Below are 24,770 nucleotides of genomic sequence, written 5' to 3' on the forward strand. Positions count from 1 at the left end.
GGAATGGCTACAGCAGCCTTGACCTCTCAAGATAAAAGCTTCCACGTGAATAGGGCCAACGCAGCAGCAGAAGAGGCAACAGAAAGAAATGGAGTCCAGGTGACACAACTAGAAACCTGGATTAAATCTTTTGCAAGGCTAGATCTACAGCTAGGCTCCTTAGTTAGGTGAGCCAACACACAGCCTCTTTGTACTTACGCTGGTTGGGTTGGGTTTTCTGAGATTTGCAATTCATAGGGCATGGGTCATGTCAAACACCATGTCATGTTTTATGACTAGAAGGCTCTTCAGATGTCGGTCAAGTACAGTGGTTTTCTAACCATGTGTGTTAGGTAAGGAATTTGGCCTTCATTCTGAGTTCAGCAGGGTGCCCCTGAAGGATTTTAAGCAAGCAAATTGGTGTTAAAATTTTTCTTTTAATTATTCTTTATTCTGTAGAGAGTACATTTGAGAGGCTCAAAACCAGAGTCAGAAAAAGTTTAGACGCTCTTAGGTTCTCCAGGTGAAAAGAGACGAAGTCCTAAGTTAGGACAAAGGTAGTGAGGATGACAGAGGGAAACGAGTTTGCAAGTCATTTAGATCAGGGGTTGACCAACTTTCTCTACAAAGGGCCAGATAGTAAATACAAAGCTTTGCAGACCATACAGTTTGTCACAATTACCCAACTCTGCCTCTATAGTACAAAAACAGCCATAAACAATACATAAACTAACGAGCATAACTATGTTTCAATAAAACTTTGTTTACGGAAACAGGTGGTCGCTTGCCAGCCCCTGACTTAGAGAGTAAAATAGTCAGACTTGGTCACTGACTGGATGTGAGGGAGGAGGGAAATGAAGAGTCAAGGTAACTGCTAGGTTTTTGGACCTTCATGTTCTCAGCATTTGGTCCCAGATCATAAATTCACTGAGTCACTGAATGTTAGAGGAGGACAGAAACTTGTTAAAATTATATAGATCAAAAGCCTCATTTTATTGGTGATGATATTGAGGGCAGGTGCTTCTGAGGTGGCAACTAGTTAGCAGCTCAGGCAGGACCAAAATTTCTAACTCTGGTTTCGGCATTGCTTCTGGTTTCAGCAGCGCCTCTATTTCACTACGTTCTCTCTTCTGTGCCTCCAGATAAAAAGATTTCTCTCTCTCTGCCTTGCGACCACCACATTACAAGTAATAATGATTATTGTATATTTAACAAATATTACTAGACATCTATAATGTGTCCTAGGACCACTGAGAGACTGTCTCCCACAGAGAAACCTTAAAGTCTTTTCTTTGTTATACACATTTCCCCCAAACCATTTTTTGCGCTTTTTTTAGATCTGATTTTTTTTTAAGTGGTTGTGAAATATACATCATACTTCTTCGCTCTAAGGATTATTCACTTTCTAATCTGTACAATGTTTTATTTTATAAGCATATAGAGAATTTATTCAAGCCAAGAACTAAAGCACAGCTTATTCAGCCTCATGACAAGGAAAGAATAAATCACAGACATGCATTATCAGAATATAATCACAGTCAACTCCAATTGAAGACCAAAAATCTTACTAAAAGGCAAGCAAAATGCCTTAGGACTGCTACGCAAAACCAAAAACCATACAAAGAGAAAAAGGCTAGAAGAAAATATGCCAAATACTAATAGTGGCTGTCTTTTGAAGGTGGGTCCATGGATAATTTTCTTCTTTCTACTTTCTAAAGGGTATATATAATAAGCATGTAATTATAATTATTTTAAAAGGTTAATTTAAAAGGTAGGGAAATGTTGCTATGTTGCATTTTTTTTTAATTCTTGAATTTCTAGTAGTATCTTGCCCCAGGATATTAGCAGAATATATTAAATTATGTAAAAATTTTAAAAACCTTAGGTTTACAACAAACTATGTATTCAGCTCTAAATAGCCGATATAGCTTTATAAATGGATAAATTATTTTTGTCTTCATGCCTAGTGAATAACTCTTCTTTAAGTATTTCCAGACACCATATCCTCCTCACTATTATCTTATTTTCCAGTACAGCTCCCTTTTCTCTCATCTCCTGACAAATAAACCCAACATGGTTGGCTGACTTGAGTCGTAACTCAAGTCAAGTCAACATAACTCAACTTGATCATAAGTTCAAGTTTCTCCTTACAATTATCTTTAAAGACGGTTGCCTCATTCTAATAAGGAGAGAATTCTTAGTGCTGTGATCTTGCTCTCTTCTCGTTTCTTTCAGGGAATCTTGACCCCACTGATCCTCCCTGAGAATGGATCCTTCCAAAGAATGGGATCCCAGATGTCAAAATGGAGGACAAAGGCAATGTCACAGAGCAATGCCATTGGCTATGCCAACAGCTAAGTCCTTTTGGTTTGACAGTTGGCTCTTCCAAAAAGGTCTGCTCAGCATTATCAAGCTCTCACCCCCATTCCCACTTCAATGATGAAGAACCACTGGGTAGATGCAGAGGGAAAGAGACGAGAGAAAGCTGGTTGGGATGGAAAGAGGCAGCTGTGGGTGTCCCTTGGGGAGATCTCTCCATTCTAAGTTCAAAACAACTCAGTCAGCAGAAAGTAGTAGATGGGAAAGTCTCTAAGAGGCAGTCAGCAAAATGTATGCTTAAATCAAGATAAAAAATGCTGCAACGTGAATGCACAGGTACATGCAAGTTCCTAAGAGGGCCAATTATGTACCCCAAGCAGACTTTTTCCAGTCAACTCCAGTGCAACCTCAATAATAACTCTCAATCCCAAATATAAAGAAATATACTCTTTCCTCAAGAAGTTCTATAAACAGAAAACCTCTCTTTTGGGGTTGAATCTATTTTGGTTTCTATGACTGTTTTTATCAAGTCTGAGTGTGTACACATGTACTACAGCACTAGAATGGGAGTTAGAAAATTGACTATGCACCAGGTATTTTTCCAAGCGATCAACTACATCCGTGAAAAAACAGATGAAGAATATAATTGTAGTGGAGGGAAATTTCTGGTTAAAAGAGTCATCTTCAGAAATGAGAATTCCTAGTAAATCTTCATACAGAGTAGATGTAATTTTCTTTCTACATGTAACTTAGAAACAATACAATGAAATATACCCAGACATTGAACCTTATCCGGAAGTTAATGAGTGGAGAAGGGCATAGACTCTGGAATCAGATTTTGGGGTTCAAATAATGGGTCTTCTCTGAGTAATTCACCAACCCGATAAAAAACACCTAAACATTCTGACATAAGAAGACTCCCTCCCTCGTCCTAAAAACATCCAGCCAGTTCATCTTACAATGAAAACCACGATTGACAGGCCCCAGGCATACACAGAGAGCTTTCAGATTTTTTTTAAAGTGGGCCACTCAACTATGAGCAGAGAGCCTAATATCTACAAACACTTGAAGAAAATATCTAACATGAAGGGGACCATAATGAACAAATAGAAAAAAAGGCAACTTAGTAGAAATAAAGGCAACTTGGAGAGCAAAGTAAACTTCAATTGAAATATAAAAATGTTAGCATTAATATCCTCAATGAAATATGAAAAGATATTGCATCCATATTTATAGGATGCTATAAAAATTTCAGAAAACCAAAAGAAATCTCTTGAAAAATTAAAAATGATAGTAGAAATCATAAATGCCATAGAAGCTTGAAAGATAAAATTAATGTACCAGAAAACAAAAAGAACAGAGATGTGAAATAGGAAACAGACTTCAAAAATAAGAACCAGTCCGGGAAATTTATCATCTCAAAAACAGCAGCTGGAGAAATAAAGAACAGAACAAATTGGATAAAAGGAAATCAAATAAATAATTCAAAAATAATTCCCAGAAATGAATGACAGGAGTCTCCATTTTGAAAGATCACTAACTACACAATACAGTGGATAAAAATAAGAGTCACAACACGGCATATTCTCATAAAGTTTCTCAACACTTGGGATAAAGATTAAATAATTTCAAGAAGAAAAATGTATTATTTCATACAAATGATCAAAAATCAGAATGGCTTCAGGTTTCTCAGAAACAAGACTAGAAACTGGAAGATATTAGATGCTTCAAAATTGTGAGGGAAGATGATCTCCCACTTACTTTTTAAAATTTAATCAAGTTATCAATTAAGTACAAGGGTAAATACTTTTTTCAGATGTGCAAGTTCTCAAAAGTATGCTTCCCATGCACCTTTTCTCAGGAGGTAACTGGAGGACGTGCTCCACTAAAACCAAAGTGAAACGGTAAGAGGAAGACCCAGGATCCTAGAAGAGGGAATCTAACACAAACACATCAAGAAAGGCACTCCAAGGACTGATGTAAGACGAAATCCAAACACAACTTCTCTGAATCAAGTGTAGAGACCTATTTGAAACAAGTCAGAATTCTTTGGGGAAAATTTCTTCAGTGAGAAGAAGCTGACAGAATACCTAGTGGATGAATGTATTGGGAGGAGATTTAACCAACAGAGAAACTTTTCGTTTGAATTAGTGATGTTTATAGAAGACTAAGCAAACAACATTATAAAGGATTATTTTTAAAGACAATGATTAATTTTTCAATAACGTTCACATATAACAAAAATAAAATTTAAGTTTCTAAAGTTCTTATCATACTTTCTGGCATATAATAAGTACTCAATAAATTTGGCCATGATTATAATGATGACTTCAACTACACAGGCATACTTCAGGCTTCCCTCCCAACTTCTTTTACTAAGCAGTCTCAGACAAATTAACTACCCAAAGCCTGTTTCCTCATACACAATTGGGAATAAATATAATGTACTAGGCATTAGACAGAATAATCTACAGTAAACATTTAATAAATGGCACAGAATATTTATCTATCTATACTTGTATATAAAATATTTGGGTATATGTTTCACTTGAACAATGAAATCTTAATTTAGAAATATTAACATTAAGAAGTCATAGATACATAGTGGCTGAATATAAGAATTGCAGTGTTTCTGAATATTTACTTAAAGATTTTAAAACATTAAGAATAAAAATGGCTGAACAGCCTCCACAGTATAAAGAAAAAAAAAAAATCAATGAAACATTAGAATGACCAGATAGACTAGGAGACCAATGTGAAACTCCAAAAGAAAAAGATAGGTAGAAAACCTTGCTAGGAGAATATATTAAAGAGTAGAATAAAATGCCATGGCAATAATCAAATAAAAGTAGTGCATGGGAATCATCAATAAGTTGTAATAAAGGTGGACGAGCTTACCTCAAGAAGTGTGTTACACGGCAAAAGAAACCATCAACAAAACGGAAAGACAACCTACCAATTGGGAGAAGAAATTTGCAAATCGTATATCCCCTAAATGGGTTAATATCCAAAATACATGAAGAACTCATACAACTCAACAACAAAAGAACAAAGAACTCATTTAAAAAAATAGGCAGAGGATGTGAACAGACATTTTTCCAAAGAAGATGTACAGGTGGCAAACAGGCACATGAACAGACGTTCAACATCACTAATTATTAGGAAAAGGCAAATCAAAACCATGAGATATCACATCACAGCCATCAGAATGGCAATCATCAAAAAGACAAGAAATAATAAGTGCTGGAAAGGATGCGGGGAAAAGGGAACCGCCTTGTACACTGCTGGTGGGAATGTAAACCGGTGCAGCCACTATGGAAAACAGCATGGAGATTCTTCAAAAAATTAAAAATAGAACTACCATATAACTCAGATATTTCACTTCTGGGTATTTATCCAAAGAATATGAAAACACTAATTTGAAAAGATGTATGTGCCCCTATGTTCATTGTAGCCTTATTCATAATAACCAAGACTTGGAAACAATCTAAGTGCCCACTGATGGATGAATAGATAAAGAAGATATGGTGTGTATACGTATACGTATACAACACACACACACACACACACACACACACAATGGAATACTACTCAGCCATAAAAAAGATGAAATCTGGCCATTTGCAACAACATGGATGGATCTTGATGGTATTATGCTAAGCAAAGTCAGTCGGTCAGAGAAGGACAAACACCATATGATTTCACTCAAATGTGGAAGATAAACAAACATAGAGCCAGAGAACAGATTGGCGGTTACCAGTGGGGAAACAGGGAGGGAGAGGGCAAAAGGGGTAAAGTGGCACATGTGGATGGCGACAGATGGCAACTAAACTTTTGGCAGTGTACACAATGCAGTCTATACAGAAACTGATATATAATAATGTACACCTGAAATGTTATAAACCAATGTTACCTCAATAAAAAGAAAAAGAAATGTGTTATAACTGTGTTCTACAATTAACTTGGATCCTGTCCTCATGTCACACAGACTTTTCATTCCATCTAACACAGACAAACCTTTCATTATAAAAGGTGTTTTCTATGCCTCTAATCCCAACAACGACCATCAACAAGTCACAGTGATAGAACTGACAGAATGGGACAATCTCTTCTGAAACTTGGACAATTACTTGTTGTCCTCTCAAGAGCTTCCATCGTTGCCCTCATAGGTGCTGCTCTAAGGAGAATGAGTTTGCTCATTACACTTACACACATTTACAAAAAAAAAAAAAAAGAAGAAGAAAGGAGGGGAAGAATAAATAAAATGCATTAATATTTTATCAACAACTAAACAACTATTAAGATTTGCTAGAATGATTTATGTTATTCCAGGTACAGTGAGTAACTTACATAAAGCCCAGAAAGAAATATGAAGCTTCCCCGGGGGGATCTCCAGATCAGAAGGGCTGACTTGCTTAGTAGCAACAGAGTAGACAGTGAAGTCATCTGAACTTGGGCTGGAATTCCTACTCCATCATTTACCAGCTGGTGACCTTGGGGAAATGATTTAATCTCTCTGGGCCTTAATTTTTTTCATGGAGGAAATGGAGATAATATTAATAACCATCTCATAGGATTATCATGAACATGTAGGATACTCAAAATAAACAACACCCAGTATGGCCTGGACCCCAAGCCATCAGAATAGTCACTGGCTATCAATGCCAGTATAGCTGCATCAGGGCATACTGGCTGAAGAACCATCCCAGCTGCCAATATCAGTGAATGCTTAATAAATGTTAGCCATTGTTATTCTTATTTGTGTTTCTATGATTTTTTCTTTCTATGGTGAATACGAAGGATTTTCATATCCAGAAAAAATATTTTTAAATATTGCTTTAATATAACTATTCAGAAGATATGGTTATGGAGAGTCAACAAAATCCTGGGAGAGAAAAAAAAAGGAATTTATCACTGAGCCAAGGATTAGGCACCTCCAAAGAAGTACATGCCCTCAGGCCCCACCCTGGTTGCCTTCATCCATAATTTAAGAAAAACTCTTGATCTCTTTTAAGAAAATCCCAACTTGCAAATCTCTTAAAAGTAGGTACTGTACCTTCCCTTCCAATCATGGCAGCAATGATAGAAGCCATAATAAAACGACTCAAGACACCAAGTTCTAAATCTCATGAGTTATGTGATCTTGGGCAAGGGAGCCTGCACGTCCTTATTTATGAAACGGAACAAGAGTGCCTGTTCCAGCTGCCAATGGATCAGCTGTGGCTCAAATGAGAAACTGTACTTTGGAAAGCAAAGAGTGCTGTGTAAAGCCAGAGCGGTATGATTTCAATAATGGCCTTGGGGTGAGCCCCAGAAAACACGCAGTGCCAAAGCTACCAGCTATTGAGTTTCAATTAAGAAACCCTGGCCAGGCAAAGCAGGTCAGAGGCAGGCTGGCGCTTCATGGAGTTGTACAGTGGCACTTAGCAAGCAATAGAGTGAGCATCAGCCAGGGAAAATCACTCTCCCTTACCATTAGAATCAGGGACAATGGCCTCAGCACCCTGGAAACCTGAATTTTAAGGCCTTTAAAAGCAGGAGGGGGGCAGGAGACAGCAGAAGGAAATGGAGATCATGTTCGTCTTGGCAAAATTGTGAAGTTGGCCAAGTTTATTTCAGCATCTTCCTCACCTTTCCTTTCTGACGTTACCCGTATATGCTGTCATTTTCCTGAAAACCCAAAGGGAGGCTGTAGGATCAAAATGCCCTCGTGGTACCTGCTGGTACCAGCTGACCTATGCACCCAACCCCTGCTCCACAGGCAAGCACCCACGAAGGACTGACCTCTCCAGAAAATGGCTCATGTTCCGAAAATTATACCCTCCCCCAACACATGAGAATTAGAATTCCTCCTATTTCATCCCTGACCTACCTGGAGTTAGTTATTACAAAATAAACTAACTCACAAGAAATTCCCAATGGCCGACTTATTCTTATAGGTCATCCTTTAATAGTCTCATTTTTACAGAAAATTCTGAAGAGGATATTGTCCTAATCCAGTAGTCCCCAAAGTATCCTAACTAGGAAACTGGATGAACATCTTTTGTTTTTTTTTTAGCAAATTTCAGCTCTACCACTTACTAGCTGAGTAACTATGGGCAAGTTACTTAACCTCTCTGTGCCTCTTCCATTGTTTATAGATAGGGTTGATGTGAAGACTAATGAGTTAATATATGATAGGCAGTTAGAACAGTGCCTATTATATAGTACAGGTATTAATTTTTAATAATTATGTATTTATTTTGCAGTTACAACAATCCTTCTCTGCACCACACACCACCCACGCCTTCCAGAAAGAACAGTACCTTCTCCAAGAGATAATACATCTAAATTCCCAATGGCTCCTGCTCCTTTGCACTTGTTTCCCATCTAGGTAAGGTCCTTCATCTTAGTACTTTCAACTCCTCACCAAGGTTACAACTGCTTTGACCTTGATCTCTCTCTTGCTGTAACTATTTCTCCCTTCTTCCACTTTGATACATTTCCTTCTTTCCGTTACTAGACATTTGCATCAAGGGTAGCTTCCTCAACATCCATTTAATCCTTGAACTATTAAAAAATGGATTTTCCTCCCCAATTCATCAGAATGCCCCTTACTACATGCCGAACCCATGGGCACTTCCTAATACACCCTCACTGGCTGGCTGCGCATCAGGTGGTGCCGACAGACTCCACTCTGAAATGGTCCCCTACCACCACTGGCTGCTTCCTCCTGTCTCCACCCCTTAAACACTGCAGCAGTCTGGCAGTCACGCTCTTCTCACACAAGACCTCCTCTCTCACCCACCTATTCTCTTGCCTTAGACATGTTCGGAGAAGGATGTGAGAAGTACAACATGTGAACAAAAGAAAGAAAGACCTTCAAGGTGGGAAGAATATCACAAAGACAGGAGGTATTCAAGGTGCACTGTGAGCCAGTGAACAGCCACGCTCCTTGAAGATCAGGAAAGATTCCTAAGGGAAAGGGGTGGGAAATCAGCCTGGAGCAGGAATGCGGTGAAATTCTCTGAGGGGCCCTGACTGCTGAGGGGTCTGCACTTGATTTGGTGGGCAGTGGAGAGCTCCTGAAGAGGTGGCAGCAATTACGCATCTGCCACATCCTATAACTAAACAATTCCAAACTCTACCTTTTCTTTCCTATGAAGTTTCTCACATCTGCTCCTCTCCGTTCCTTTCCCCCGCCTTATCTTATTACTACATTACTTCAGCTGCCTTGTTTTTTCACTCTCCAGGCTGTGACCAAACTTTCCATAGCAGTTAGTCCACTCTTTTTAAAAAGAAATACCTACAAGGACTTCTCACAGGGAGTCCAGGGCAGTGGGAGGGCCATTACGATGGGCATGGGAGCTCCCCCGACCGAGACCAGAGCCCTACACGGCCTACCCTGCCCACACACCCTGCCTGAGCCCTGACTCCACTGTAAGCCCCACGTAGGGAAGGTGCATAGCCTTAGATCCTTTTACGGCCAGTGCCATTCACAGTGGGGGCTTATCGCACTGTGATAATAATGAATACTTATTATCCAAATAAAACAGAAATGCACACTAATTGTGCTGGGCATCCAAGTGAATTTGGAAGGCAACATGGGGAAGCAACAACAAAACCCCAAAGATCTGGGGCTCCTTACAAAGAAAGAAACAAAATTGTACAGAGTCAATATCAACAGAAACATCTTGTTAGAGATTTGATACAAAAAACCTGAAGAATTTTCCCTGTTGTAGAACCCAAAGAAGTTATATTTTATTATTTTTTTTTCTTAAATTACCAATGTTTCCAAAAGATACCTAGTAAACCAGAATCAAACTGCCAAATTTGAACAAAACCAGAAAGCAACACAGGACAATGAAAATGCAAGGACTCTGAAATACGGCAAATTTGGCAACAAAGCCCAGTTCTGCCACCAATTAGCTGTGTGGCCTTGGAGAAAGTACTTACCATCTCTGGATGTAAAGTCTCTCCACTATTGGATGGGAAAACAACCTATCCCACTGCATTATGAAAACTCATGTTTAAAGAGTGGACATCAAAAGCCTGGCTGAGAGTAAGCACAAAATAACATTAATTTTCCTGCTTACTCAACAAATAGTTGTGTGCCTTCTGTGTGCCAGACACGGTTGTAGGCACTGGAGATCTATCAGAGAATAAAAAGTCAAGTGCATGTTCTCATAAAACTGATTCATCCTCAGCCCCTGCGAGAACAGAATGAAAGCCCCAGTCCCTTTCCCCATGAAAAATACACATAATGTCCCTGTACAAATTGTGCACACAGCTGGAAGGGGATCAAGGATCCTATGAAACCTTCAGTCCCCTCTTGTGATCTTAGCTTAAGAACCCTGACACTATGTCAGTGTCTCCCAAATACGTTTTTTAAGAATGACTCAGGGCACATGTTCCATTCAGGGTCTCATTTCTGATTTACCAAAACATACCACCCAAGGGAGGGGAGTAGGAGTGTGGATGTTATCAAGCGCCCCGGGAGAATCTCATCGTTAAGGAAACACAACCTAAGCAGATTGTGTAACCTAACCTCACTCCCCAGCACACCTGCTTTCCCAAGCTTACCCACCACATTATAGGACTATAAATCAAACCCCACCAGCACCCGGCACATATTAGGTGCTCAATAAGTATTTCTGAATGTGAAAAGAAGAATATTCCACTTCTAAGCTAAAGTAAATGCTATACCCACATAAGGTTCCCAGATGCCTTTAATACCAAATGTCAATCCTACAGTTTATCCAGGTAGAAATATACATTAAACAACCACAATGTGCAAAAGCTAAGTTTTCTCAGAAAGCAGAAAAGAAACAGAAAGCAAGGGGTATCAGAAAGCACTATATCTGGTGCTGCTCTCAGAGATAGGAGAATAAAAGAGGGTGGTGACCCAGCCAAGGCCAGGGGTGGGATGTCCCGCCCCCATTTCTTGGCCACTGATTGCTCTCTCCTCCACCTATAAACCCCTGCTCATCAAGGGGACAATAAAACTCCAGACAAAATCAAGTGCAAAGTACATCTACTGAAGCCTGGTTAACATCATATTTTCACCTCCATGTAATGCAAAGGCACATTCTCCAAAAAAAAAAAAAAAAGACAACAAACCTTGAATTGACATTTTACAACCTCAAATACCTCAAATACCAGAGTTAAGGTAACTATGTATCTAGGAGTTCTGTAGCAATCCTAAATCCTAAATACAAATATTCCATCCTATGGTCTTACAGACCAGTGGGAAATCCTGGAAATCCTAGTGTGTTCACATCCAAATTATACCTCCAAGACGCTCCTGCCTTTGGAAGCAATTCTGCTGTCAGCCCCTATCCCCAATTTGTGGCTGAGTAAAATGTGGTCTTTGCAGGTGAACCAGGCACTGCTCCCACTGTATAAAGGGACAGCTGATGAAAGACCCAATTCTAAATCAGAAATGCACAGGGCTGCAACACAAGCCTGGCCCCTGTCATCCTCAAAATCTAAATCACACTAGAAACAGTCAACTAACCTTTTCTTAGGCTTCACAAAATGGAGTCCATAACTCTCCTTGGCAGGCAAGGCCAGCTCCTTTCAGGGAGAGGTAAGTTTCTCCCCGACTCTAGTTAAATTCACCTTCTGTGGCCTCTCAAACACAATCTTTCCTTTCCCAGCGTCACGCCCTTCCTAATTTTCTCCAAAGGTAAGCTCTCCCTCATCTAGGCTGCTTTCCTTATCCGACTGCTTTTCCACAACAACAACAACATCATCTAGAACTTGATGACAAATTCTTTTGTTACTTCTTAGTATAAAAGGGAATTTAATAGTTTTCTTTCGGATGCAAAACCAGCAGCATTTCCGGGCTATCCCCTTGCTTGAACTCTGGACTAACCTGGAAACCAGGGTGCCTATTTGCTATAGCTGTACTGCATGCTCTTCTATGATGCAGCTCAAGGAAGCCACTTCTGGAAAGCTGTTTCCTTCTAATGCCATCAAACTGCTTGCATAGTCCTCACTACTAGAATTCTCTTATTCTTGTGAGGTCCTTGTTATCAGCAGATGAGTAATCCAGAGAAACAAAATCCAAATTGAGGAAAATATGTATGAGGCACAGTAACTCTAGAAAACAGTTTGGTAGTTTCTTATAAAGTTAAAACACACTTACTATATGACTCAAAAATCCCACTCCTAGCCATTCATATAAGAGGAATAAACTTATGTTACAAAAAAACCTGTATGCTACTGTTTATAGCGGTTGATTCATCATTAGCAAGAACTGGAGACAATCTAAGTGTACTTTAATTGGTAAGTGCATAAACCGTGGAATATCCATTCAATGGAATACTATTCAGCAGTTAAAAGGACTGAACTATTGATCCATGCAACAACATGGATGAATCTCAAATGCATTACATTAAGTGAAAGAAGCCAGATTCAAATGGCAACACAGTGTATGATATCATTTATATAACATTCTGGAAAAGGCAAAAGTATAGGAACAGAATTCAGAGCAGTGGTTGTCAGGGACTGCGGGTGGGGTGAAGGATATACAAAGGGCACAAGGAAACTTTTTGGGGTGTAGGAATTGAACTTGATTGTGGTGGTGGCTAAAAGACTGAATACATTGTATACATTTGTCAAAACTCCAAGAACCACAAAAGATGCAAGTACTTTACTGTATATAAATTATACCTAAATAACCCATATTTTAAATTTTTAAAATACTAATATAGAACAGAGAGAGAGAAGACCTGAAATAGGGACTCAAGTTTCAAAATGAATAGTGAAATGATTTGAATGATACTTTATCTTGAAAAGAGGAACTGAGAAGTTTATCTCCTATTTAACCAAATTTAGATTACAATCGTAAATACGTGTAAATTCTTGGAAGCAAAAAAAAATCCACTTTTTGTTATATAACTCTGCAACAAGATTTACGGCAGCAAGACAAAATAGTTTTCATTTCACGTTTGACTTTTCATAGCCCATTTATAAAGGAGATCATTTTTTCCCCCAAAATATCTCAGGGCATCACTTTTCAAAGACTTCTCTTAATCCTTAGATGGTCCCAATATTTTTCTTTGATGCCTATCAAGTCAGCATTTTAGGTCGATTTTCTCCTCTTTAACGGTTACTGGTATAACTCAGCCAGATCTTAATTGAGCCATGGTTGTATGATTCCATCAGTTTTCCAATGTCACTTTCATAGAATCCATGGAATTTTCTATTGCAAGATCTGAAACTTCTCTTTGCAATCAATTTATATATATATCGTTTGCTTGAGTGATTATCAGACCATCAGAGAGAACCCAGTCCAAAAAATTGTGTGTGTTCAGTGGCAAGCAAATTTTTAGTAGGGAAAAATTATTTAAGTGATGAGTCCTTAGTGAATATACTCATGACAACTTTTATGTCCCTCTGTTGGCCTCATAACCACAGGGAATCAGATAATGAATAAATCAAATAATACATTTAAAAGTGAGGATGCCTTATATTTTACCAATTACCTTTTGTTAGTCTTATCCCAACTCTGAGAACCTACATTCCTTCATTGAGCTCCTACTATTCTATCAGACACTATATTACCACGGAGTCATAAAAATGGCTTAGATGCTTTCTTAACTGTGGTAGGGAGACAAGGAGAGACAGCATCATAGCCATCAGCCATCACCTTGTCTAACATTTGCTAAGTGTTTATTGAGCAACTACCCGAATGGGTCCTAAGAGCTTTATTGATACTAATTTAACCCTCTCAACATGCCTATGAGGTCATTACAATTAATATCCCCATTTGATAGATGAGCAAAGGAGCCTCAGAGCTGTTCAGTGAATTGCCCAAGCCCACACGGCAGGTCCTGGGCTGAGCTGGGGTTCACACCCAGTCTGGCTATAGAGCTTCTACATTTAAAGACAGCACTGCGAGTACTACAGCCCCCACAGTGAGACAGGAGCAGGCCTGAGCCCATTCTGTGCTCCAGCTCTTCAGGTCAGCTGTAGCTCTGAGGTCCACAAACATCTGTCAAATCACAGAAGACTTGGGATTTGCTGGACAGAATATCACCAAACACCTTCTACAGCAGGAAGGGCAGCCGAGGAGCAAAGAAACTCAACTTGCCAGGTGGCTCCTCCCAGCCCCAATGCCCTTGGAAAAAGGCTGTAAAGACAGTGAGGCGGCCACCCGTCACCCGACAGCTGCCACCCCTTCATGCTCTTCACTGGGGGAGGCGAGCCGTACAAGCAGCTTCTTGCACCCACACTTTAGAAAAATCAGACTAAATATAGCCAACTTTGCTCTCATGAGCCAGCTCGGAGCTGGCAGTGCTGCTCCATTCCACTTCAGAAAATCGGGGAGGAATCAGCTTGATTTACAGGAGAGCAGCTCTCCTTGCTTGCTCCTGTGGTTCCAAAAGGACCATAGGCAAGATCCAACTGGGCTGTGGGGAGTGCTGAAGGGTTGGCCATGCAAATAGAGCCTGTAGGAAAAGGAACGTATCAAACACGACTTAGGAGCATCCGCATTCACTTTCCTGCCCATAAAGGGCTAAACAACCACACCACCAGGACTTGGGGGGAAAACTCCATCAGGTAGCACATATTCTACATATACCACTCTGTTTTATGCCCTTCCCCCCATTCTCCACCCATCAATATCCTACTCAAAAGTTCACTCAAATGTTACTCCCTTGGTGAGGCCATCCCCATCCAGCTCAGAACTAAATGCTCCCCTTGTTCTCAGACCTCCCACATTATGCTGCTTGTATTTTTATTTAGCACTTATATCACTCAGCCTAATCTGCTTCTCTGACTCTGTCACCAAAGTGGAGGCGGGTAGGGCACAGTGGCCTAAAGTCCCTTTTTATTAGGCTCCCCACCAAATCTAGTAGCGTTGCTTGTACACAGTCAGTACTCTACTGCTTGTCAACAGAAAATGCAAAGCCTGCCTGAATGCTCATGAAGGAGTTTGCAATTTCCCCTCTTTCTCCTAATCAAGTACACAACACCTGACAGTCACTCCCCAGAGTTCAGGCACAGCTTCAGATCCCTGGCTGCCCCTCCTGTAACGTGTCACCACAGCATTTTCTGTGACTCAGCTTTTCAGATCTCAGCTATACCAGCAAAGGTTCTAGACAATCTCCTCTTATTAGCACCAGCCTGTGCTTTGAGACAAAATGAGAAAGAAAGGGTGGGCTGAAAGGAATTAGTAAGGGCTGGGCCAGGCAACTCAATAGCGGGATTAGACGGAAGCCCTGTCTGAACTGGCCGAGAGGTCCCGAGGAGGAAAAGATGGGAGTGGCAGGAACCACTGCCACAGCAAGTTTAGGAGGGTTTGAGGCCCCGCTTCTTGCTCACAGTCACTGGACAGGAATTTTCAACGATGGGCTTCTATTCATGACTCTCATGTCCTAAAACAGAGTGATTAATAGAAGCTGCTGGTGCAGGAAAATCAGATCTCATGGGGTGGAGATCAAAATAAAAATCAGAAAAAGGAAAAAAAGACCCTTGGCGATCAGTGAAATGGAGGAGAATCAGGCAGCAGTTATTTGAACAACAACACTGTGATGCTGCACAGATAAGTACCTGTTAGGGAAACCTGTCCACAGTCCCACTGCTTTTACATCTACTCTGTAGTTGAACACAGTTGGGAGTGCTACTTGTGGGTGTATGGGGGTTCCTGTGGAAATCAGAAGCACTCATAATCCTTCATCGGTCTTCCATTCACTCACTTGTTCGTTCAACAAGCTTCATGCAGGGTCTACCAGGCACCAGGCAGAGGACACAGTGCCTCCCCTCAGAAAGCACCACCAAGGAGAAGTGCACATAAATGGTGTTCTCAACAAGGAAATATAGTTGGAAAAATAGAGAAGTGGACATAAGTTAGCAGCAAGAGATCCACCGTCCTCCTTGCTCCATGTGTCATACGAGGGGGAATCCATGAGAATGGCACTTCTGGTCTCTCTCCACTCTCTCATGGGCTCTCCTCAAGAGAGGAGAAGACAACAATTGACATGCAAGTCTGTGAAAGGGAACAAAGCATAGGCAGCTCGGGCCTCCCCTCCTCCCTCCCTTTGGGTCCCACCCGCCTGCTGGAGAAGCCCATACTCCTCTCTGCTCTCCAGTCTGTCAGCTTTACAGAGGCAGGCACTCCTATGAGGGGTGAGCTCACCACTGAGGCACAGTATTAGCAAGTCTACTTTATCATCTAACTCTAAGGCAGATGAGATAACCCAAGTTGCCTCGGTATAAAGAAGACGTTGTTATCTCCCATTGTGACTCACTGTGCCTTAGTCCTGAATGTGAAGAGTGCAGAGTCATCATTTATGACTACTCTTTGCTACAAGCATTTGACTATCTCGTTTGCCCTTTTTCCTAGCCGCTGTTATTATTACTTATCCTTACAATATTTTGGCGATGGGCAGTTTTTTCACTCTTTTGCAGGAAAATAACCCACAGAACCTGAGCATTGAGTGACTTATCAGAGGCCATTTGATAAGTCAACTTGTTCACTGAGGATGGGAAACTCAAATTCCCTAACAAACACGTCATTTACAGCACAGCATCTTCCATTTGAAATCTTTGGAGGTACGGGGTGCAGAATATTGGAAATCACTTTTCTGCATGTAAAAGGGGCTATTCTATCAGATCTGGACTAAAAACACTATGTACAATGTTCACCCATCCCACTTTTCTTATATAGCTCTGAGGCTGAAGCAAGGAAAAGAATTGTATACAAGGAGTAGGAAAACCCTTCTCTTTCTTTGGGGCATTTATAGCTCATTCATGAAACAATTACTGTGCTCCTCCAAGTGCCAGAAACCAATCTTAGAATAAACAGATGAATATAACACTGTCCCTGATGAATCCACTTTTTTCCTCTCCCTGTAGAATACTGCAACCCATTTCTGTTAGAAATGTTATCTCAATGGACACAACTGTCTACACAGCATATCCATGGAGAATGGATTACTCTGTGGTTTCTGCATGCTACCTCCTCTCTAGCGGTCCTAGTTCTCAGGCTATCTGGAATAATGTATTACAATGCAATTGTTTTTCAGAAAGACAATAGATGCCAATATAATCCCAATCTGAATGCAGATCATAATGTGTTCCATGTCTGGAAAGTACAACTCTAAGCTGACCAGCTGCCCATAAACGCAAGGCATGGGGCACAACCAGGCTAGGAAATAGAAACTGGATGTTGTAATTAAACACAGAGAAGGAAACATGACCCAGGGTAGCCATAAAACAATAAAAAACACCACCTCTTTTTCATCTTAAACTCAAGGCTAAAGGTTCAGCAAAATGAATGAGCTCCCTACTTGCTCTTGACACTTTTACAAGTTCAAGCTTACTTAAGAAAACAGTTTACACGTCGTAAAAACCTTCTGATTTATTACTAATTAGACAGACTGGCATGAAGAAGTGAAAATCCAGGATACAAAATATGTGCCCAAGGATAGGAGGAGTAAAATAACATTTTCTTAGGATCCATGCTTCAGGCACTCTTCGATAAGTCCTTTCTTTTATTTAATCTTCATAACCTTCCTGGGACATAAATGGTAGTGTGCCCATTTTTTCCAGATGTGGAAACTAAATCTCAGATGTTAAATAACATGTATTATATTTCCTATTCCTGTTCCACTGGCAAAATTCCTTATTCTCTGAATCAGTGCTTCCCACTGAGCTGAGGGAAACTGGTCGTTACTTGGGCTTGGGTTGGGAACTTGTATGCAATGGCCACACACTGCAGGATGTTCAGTATCCCTTGCCCCAAGTGCACAAAATACCAATATCAGCCACCAGCAGCAATTCCTACAGATCTCAAACAGACCCTAGAGGGACAATGTCCCCCTCAGTTGAGACTCACTGCTCTAGAAGAATCTTTGAGCATCAGGACAAAAGACTGAAGAGAGGATCACTTTCTTTAAGTCTCCCCTACTTCAAATTTCTCAAAAATCCCTTATTTTATCACATTTGGGCTCCTAAGAAAGCCCCACACATCCTCATGGAGTCAATTATGAAAGCTCCATGAATTTATTTCCCACTCATTCTATGAGCATTTATTGAGTACCTATATGGGTCAGGTACTGTGCTATTGGCTGAGAAAATAATGTCAAAGAGTACATGGTCCTCCCTCTCAAAGGGCTATAGTCTTATAGTCTAGTGAGAGACAGATTAGGGATGGTATGTGGTAGGAGAGATGGAAGCCCAGGTGCTCAGGAAAGTTAGTGCTCTCCCACAGACCGCGGCAGGGCCCTGGGAAGGCAGAGGGAAAGGAGGACTGCGACAAGTTCCCAGAGAAGTGAAGTCTTCTCTGAGCCTGGAAAGACCAAGTGAGAATAGCCAGGAAGGACTCCATTCAGGCCAAGAAAACTGCCATTGCAAAGACCAGGGACTGGGTACAAAGACCAGAGATTGTCTTCTCTGAGCCTGGAAAGACCAAGTGAGAATAGCCAGGAAGGACTCCATTCAGGCCAAGAAAACTGCCATTGCAAAGACCAGGGACTGGGTACAAAGACCAGAGATTGTCTTCTCTGAGCCTGGAAAGACCAAGTGAGAATAGCCAGGAAGGACTCCATTCAGGCCAAGAAAACTGCCATTGCAAAGACCAGAGACTGGGTACAAAGACCAGAGATTGGGGGCAAATATGATTCCTAAGTTTAAAATACTCCCTGCATTCTTCGAGTTGAGACCTCACTGTGATTCAAGCTCAGGATCTCCTGTTTACTAGACAAGGAACATGAACCAATAAGTCACTAGAAAATGAAATAAGTTCTCCCCAGTCCATGCGTGCTTCCGTCCAAAACCCTTGTTTTTGTAAGGTCTGGCTGCACTGGTATAATAACCCATCAGACAAGAAACGTGACTAATTCTATACTTCTTTAAGTGAGCAGGAAATTGTTTTCAAGTACATTGTGGACTGGCAACCAATGGGAGTGCCCCTCACTTGGGGACACAGAAGAGTAGGGAAGAGGAGAGATGATAATCAGTGTCATCTGAGGGGTGAGGTAGAAGGCTGCCAGGGGGTCAACTTCTCCTTGACCTCAAGCTCAGGATGAACTTTACCTTGGTTATTTTTTTCATCTTGTCTCACTTATCAACTATAAACAATGCAAAAAGATGGCTTCTCACCCTATTACTACGTTTGCACAGAAAACTTAGAAAAGTCTTTGGTTATTTGGTTTTTCAAAGCCATATATATGAGATATATATATATATATATAATTGAAAAGCCAAATATATATAAATAAATAAATAGATTAAATACAGATAGAAAGATGTGGCCAGCTGAAGATCTTTGAACCTGAGCGAGCCCAAAGGCAATAGTTTGCTGAGTTAATGGGTCCTAAGCATGTGACTGGGTTGTTGCTACTTCAGGTTAAGCAGTTAGAGAGAGAGCAAGAGTTTCTCTCACCCAGGACAGGGAGGGGAGAGAGAAGCAAGCAAGCCCTTGTGGCTCCTTGCCTCCAGCCTACAAGGAACAGGCTCATTTCCCTTTGGCAAGGAGCCTCATGCAGCTGGCAGGCTTGCCCTCTTTTTCCTACCCCCGTTCCCCTCTGACCTGAACCACACTCAGGAACTATAATTCTGTAGGTGAACGCAGGTTCCCCTTTAGTGCCGCGATCATTTCGTCATTCGAGCACCGGCTGACTTCTAATTTGACATCACAAATACGTCTAGTCCACTTATTTTCTTCCCGAGAAGCTACCCTCAGCAAAAAAAAAAAAAAGGTGTTCCAAGCTAAGAGAACTTGAAAAGCAAACTCAGATTCCTCACAAATGGCCCGTCTCTGCTTTCAACCAGGAAGTTCAAAGGAGGCAGGATCCTAGAGCCAAAACTGCAAAGCCAAAGGCCAAAATTATACTAGGAAAGAGGAAGGTGTTCTTCTAAGAAAAGGATTCTCCCAAATCCAAGAGATTAGTTGTCCTTTTTTTCCCTGGGCTGATTGCATTTCGTTTCTGTAAACTTTGCTAACACCGGGAGGGCTGTATAAACGGGGACAGGTGTAGGGACACCTCCACCCTCTGGGTACATCTGCTGCCACCCCTGCTGGGTGCACACGACGAGGGCCCTCGACCCAATCGCAGTCCATGCTTGCCGATGACGCACCTGGCGGGGGTCCTCTCCCACGTGCAGGGGGCAAAGCGAGGATCCCCAGCGCCGTGGCCGCCCAGCCGGCCCCGGTGGGAGGGGGAAGCGAAAAGGGCACCTCGGGGCTGAGACCTCAGGCTGATCTCTCCGGCTTTCCCCCCATTTCCAGCACATCGTTTAGCATTAGGGACACTCTTCGTCTCCAACCCTAAAGTCCTGCGCACCTACATGTCTTTCCAAAGCAACTGAATACGGCGCCTACTGGCCTTCGGTGGCTCAGGTGAGTGCCAAGAGGTGTAGGAGGAAAGGGCCCGCTCGCCACCACCCGATTTCCTCTCCTCCCCACGTTCCCTGAGGTTCATCAGGGATGTGTGTATCGGGGTGCGCGGGTTAAGAGGGAGCTTAAAATGCCCAAGCGTCCCTTACCTTCCACAGCCATTCTCTCAGAGCTTCCCTAACGCATGCATAATTTTCTTGGCCGAGGTACTCCTCCTGTACCGCGCTCCCCCCTCCTCGCGCTTTCTCCTAAATATTCTGCGCTCATCAGGACCAACCTGCCGCGGTCACGCAAAACGAGGCTACCGGCTGCCGGCTCGGCGCAAGGCGGCCTGGGAAATGTAGTTCCCTCCCTTCACTTTGACCCGGGAGAGCACCCCGAGTCGTCCGCGGGGCGCGGCCCTCCTTCCTCCCTAAGACAGCAGCTCCGGCTTCAGCTGGCCCAGGTAGAGCAATCCCTCCCGGGGGGCTCTCATGAGCGGATCCGGGCACCCCGGGAGGTGGCGGGGACTACCTTTCCCAAGATGCCGTGCTCTGGGTTTCGTTCGGCGCTAAGAGTAGAGACCCGTGATTGAGATCTTCCCCGTCAATTAGAAGAGGGTGAGCACCTGGCAGGGGTCGTGTGGGAGGCAGGAGGCGGCCGGGTTTGTGGTGTGATCTTCTGGGTTTTTCGCTGGCCTGCTTGGCCACCCATTTAGTGAGGAGAGCAGAGCCGCCGGCCGGCTGTGGTTCTCCGCTGGGCCAGAGAGCCGCTGCACAGGGTGCGGTTGAAACTTGTTCCTCTGCGCCCTGGGATGTGTGGGGTTTAGGAGAATCCCGCCAGCTGCTCCAGCTGTCTTCTGATCCTCCAGGCGGTTCGGGTGGCTAAACACTTAGCATAGTGGTTGGGGGTGGCCTAAAAATCCCGAACAAGCATCATCCCCAAGGGGTTATTAGGAACAAAATCTAGGATTCAGGATTCTACCTGAGGATGTCAGGTGATGGAAGCTTGTCTGGCTTCCAAGGTAGGAGGCTTTCGGCTTGCCTGGCCTGGAAACCCGTTGGCGGTCTGTGATAGGACCTAATAATTAACAGCGCCTAAGAATTAGTGTTCTTTCAACTTTTGAACCTGTGTCCTGGCTCCAGGTGCTGGAGGGTGCTATAAGCTGACGGGAAAAAGGGAGTCACGTGGAGGGCAATAGAAATACAGAGCCGGTACTGATGAAAATGACGTACCCGAACTTTTTTTTCCCTGCGTGTGGAAATACAGATGCAATTAGGGCTGGTAGAGATAAGGGAATGGCCTTGGGAACAAATCTGACTCAGGACTGCGTTTAGACTTTTGAAGGCCTTGAGCTTGGAAATGCATATGGTGCCACTTCCACCCAGCCCCCAGCTTTTCTGCTCCCTCCCCTATAAATAAATTTTTTAAAACTATTCTGTAAAGGAGATCTAAGGAAATATAAAGATGTGATTCTTCCCATCATAACTACTTAGATTTTCTTTCTTGGTCTTAAATTTTTTTTGTTTTACAAAACAGCTTTGTTTCTGAGTGTGTACGTGCACACTTACTTTTCTGGCCACTAAGTACATGCTTACCCTCCTATTGGGTAATATGGCTGAGTCTGTGTACTTTTAGAAATACCTGTGAGTAGCCATTAAATGCCTTTGGGGATACTTGAACTCTGAGTCCTTTGAGCTGTGTACCAATCAAAGCCAAGGCATCTATCTGTGGTCTAGTAGAGAGAGACATGTTCAGTGAGACACCATTGCCATGGGTAAAAGAATTTTTCCAACCTAATATGCAACCGAGCATTCCAAAATCTGGAAGGAACTTAAATGCAGGTGCTTCCTTCCCACTTCAAGCATATAGAATCACAAAGCACTGTCTTTCCTTAGATTGAGTGAATGGAAAAGAAAGCCGGGGGAGATGATATCAGTGGTTCTCAACCTTGTCTGTGCATCAGCCTTTTACAAACACACGTTCCTAATCCCATCCTAGTCTCACAGAATCAGAATTTCTGAGAGTTTGAGTAGGGGCACTTAAGTCTTAAAAAAAAAACCCGCAAGTGATTCTAATCTGCAGCCAAGGTGAAAACTATTGGTGTATTTTCAAGCTTTTAAGGATCCCGGTGACATTAAAATGTAAGAGTCACTGAAATCCTTTTTTTTTTTTGAGGAAGATCTGCTGCCAATTCTTCTCTTTTTGCTGAGGAAGATTAGCCCTGAGCTAACATCTGTACCCATCTTCCTCCATGTTTTATATGTGGGACGCCTGTCACAGCTTGGCTTGATAAGTGGTGCATAGGTCTGCTTGCGGGACGCCAACCGGTAAACCCTGGTCCACCAAAGTGGAGTGTGCAAACTTAACCGCTGCACCACGGGGCCAGACCATGAACTCCATTTTTAATTTAAAAAACTTAATTTCAGAGCAAGACTTTAAGATCTTCCCCAACTGATGTGCATTGCAGTTGGAGTTCATTTTTAGTATAAATATAAATAAGATGTGAATGAAATATTAGTTTAACCATATAAAATAGCCAACATTTAACCTTTTTTTAGCCTATAAACAGAGCAATTTCATGTGGTTCATCCTAATAGAGAAGCAGTAGTTAAGCAGGAATTTTCAATTCTGGCTGAATATTAGAATCACCTGGGAAGCTTTGAAAACAGTTCCCACTAGAATGGCCAAAAGAAAAAGAAAATACCAATTCTTGGCAAGATTGTGGGAAAGTAGGGACTCATATATACTGCTGGTGTTGTGAAAATTAATAAACCACTTTGGAAAACAACTTGGCATATTTAGCTGAATATATGCTTATCCGGTGACCCAGGAGTTTCACTCCTGCATGTATAACAAACAGATATGCATACACATCTTATCCAAAAGACATATACAGGAATGCTCCTGGCTGCAGTATTTGTAATACCTTCAAACTGCAAACAACCCAAATGTTCCTCAACAATAGATTAGTCAAATGAACTGTGGTATAAGCAAACCATTCTATATAGCAGAGGTCAGCAATCTATGGCCCATGGGCCACATGTGGCCCCCTGCCTATCTTTGTGTGGCTCAGGAGTTAAGAATGGTTTTTACATTTTAAAATAGTTGGGGAAAAAAAATCAAAAGAAGAATAATATTTTGTAACACATGAAAATTATGTAGAAGTACCTACATAATATCCTCAATTTTGTTTTTTGGCCTGCAAAACCTACAATATTTTCTCTCTGGCTCTTTATAGAAAAAAGCTTTTTCAAACCCTAGTATAAAGTAATGAGAATGAATGAATTACAACTGCATACAACCACATGGATGAACTATATGCATTATTTATCTGTTGCTGGTAACTGATCACCCCAAAATTTAGTGGCTTAAAATAACACCCTTTTGTCATCTCAGTTTCTGTAGGACAGAAATTTGGGCACAGCTTAGCTGGGACCTCTGCCTCAGGATCTTTTAGAGGCTGAAATCAAGGTGTTGGCTGGGCTGAAGTCATCCAAAGGCTCAACCAGGGAGGGATCAGCTTCCCAGCTCACATAGATGTTGGCAGAATTCAGTTTCTCTCAGGCTGTTGGACAGAGGGCCTCAGTTCTTTGCTGGCTGTTGGCCAGAGGCCATCCTCAGTACTTTGCCACAAGGGCCTGTCCAACATGGCAGCCTGCTTCATCAAAGCATGCAAGCCAAGAAGGCAATAGAACCTGCTAGCAAGATGGAAGTCACAACCTTTTGTTACCTAATCATGGAAGTGCCAGCCCCTCATGTTGCCATATTCTATTCATGTCTCAATGTTAGATGCAAGTTACTCAAGGGGATGCCATGCATACCAGGAGGTCGGATCACTGGGGGCCATCTTAGAGGCTGCCTACCACAAGCAGAATCTTGAACAAAAAAAGCCAGATGAAAAGACGTACATATTGTGTGATTCCATTTAGATAAAGTTAAAAAAAACAGTCAAAAGTGAAATATGGCATTGGAAGTCAGGAGAGTGGTTCCGCCTAGTGTGTGTGGGGTTAAAGGGAGGGAGTAATTAGTTACTGGAAGGAAGCCCCATGAAGTCTTCTTGGGTGCTGGAGATATTCTGATTCGTGATTTGCATGCTGTTTATACATTTGTGTACTGTTTGTGAAAATTTATGGAGCTTGTGTGTGTATGATTTGTGGAA

At 41.9% G+C, this 24,770-nt stretch overlaps 2 protein-coding genes across 5 annotated transcripts in view; one reads left to right on the top strand and one right to left on the bottom strand.

Annotated features, from left to right (window-relative positions):
- Nucleotides 1–21,060, bottom strand: part of SAMD12 (sterile alpha motif domain containing 12) — a 381,347-nt gene extending 360,287 nt beyond the window's left edge. For 2 of the 3 annotated variants that reach the window (XR_011543486.1, XM_070631928.1), the window contains exon 1: nucleotides 20,779–20,947. Coding sequence is in view for 2 of the 3 variants with exons in the window: in XM_070631928.1 (XP_070488029.1) it covers nucleotides 20,779–20,791 (13 nt within the window). In the remaining variant the exon portion in view is untranslated. Of the gene's footprint in view, nucleotides 1–20,778 lie in introns of all 3 variants that reach the window. The other variant, XM_070631929.1, reaches the window with a different exon arrangement.
- Nucleotides 20,358–24,770, top strand: part of COLEC10 (collectin subfamily member 10) — a 432,349-nt gene continuing 427,936 nt past the window's right edge. Inside the window, exon 1 of one of the 2 annotated variants that reach the window (XM_070631927.1) lies at nucleotides 20,358–20,632. The gene's annotated coding sequence lies outside the window, so the exon portion shown is untranslated. Of the gene's footprint in view, nucleotides 20,633–20,990; nucleotides 21,229–24,770 lie in introns of those variants that run through there. The other variant, XM_070631925.1, reaches the window with a different exon arrangement.

This window comes from Equus przewalskii, chromosome 8, assembly GCF_037783145.1.
Source record: "Equus przewalskii isolate Varuska chromosome 8, EquPr2, whole genome shotgun sequence".
Lineage (NCBI taxonomy): Eukaryota > Metazoa > Chordata > Mammalia > Perissodactyla > Equidae > Equus > Equus przewalskii.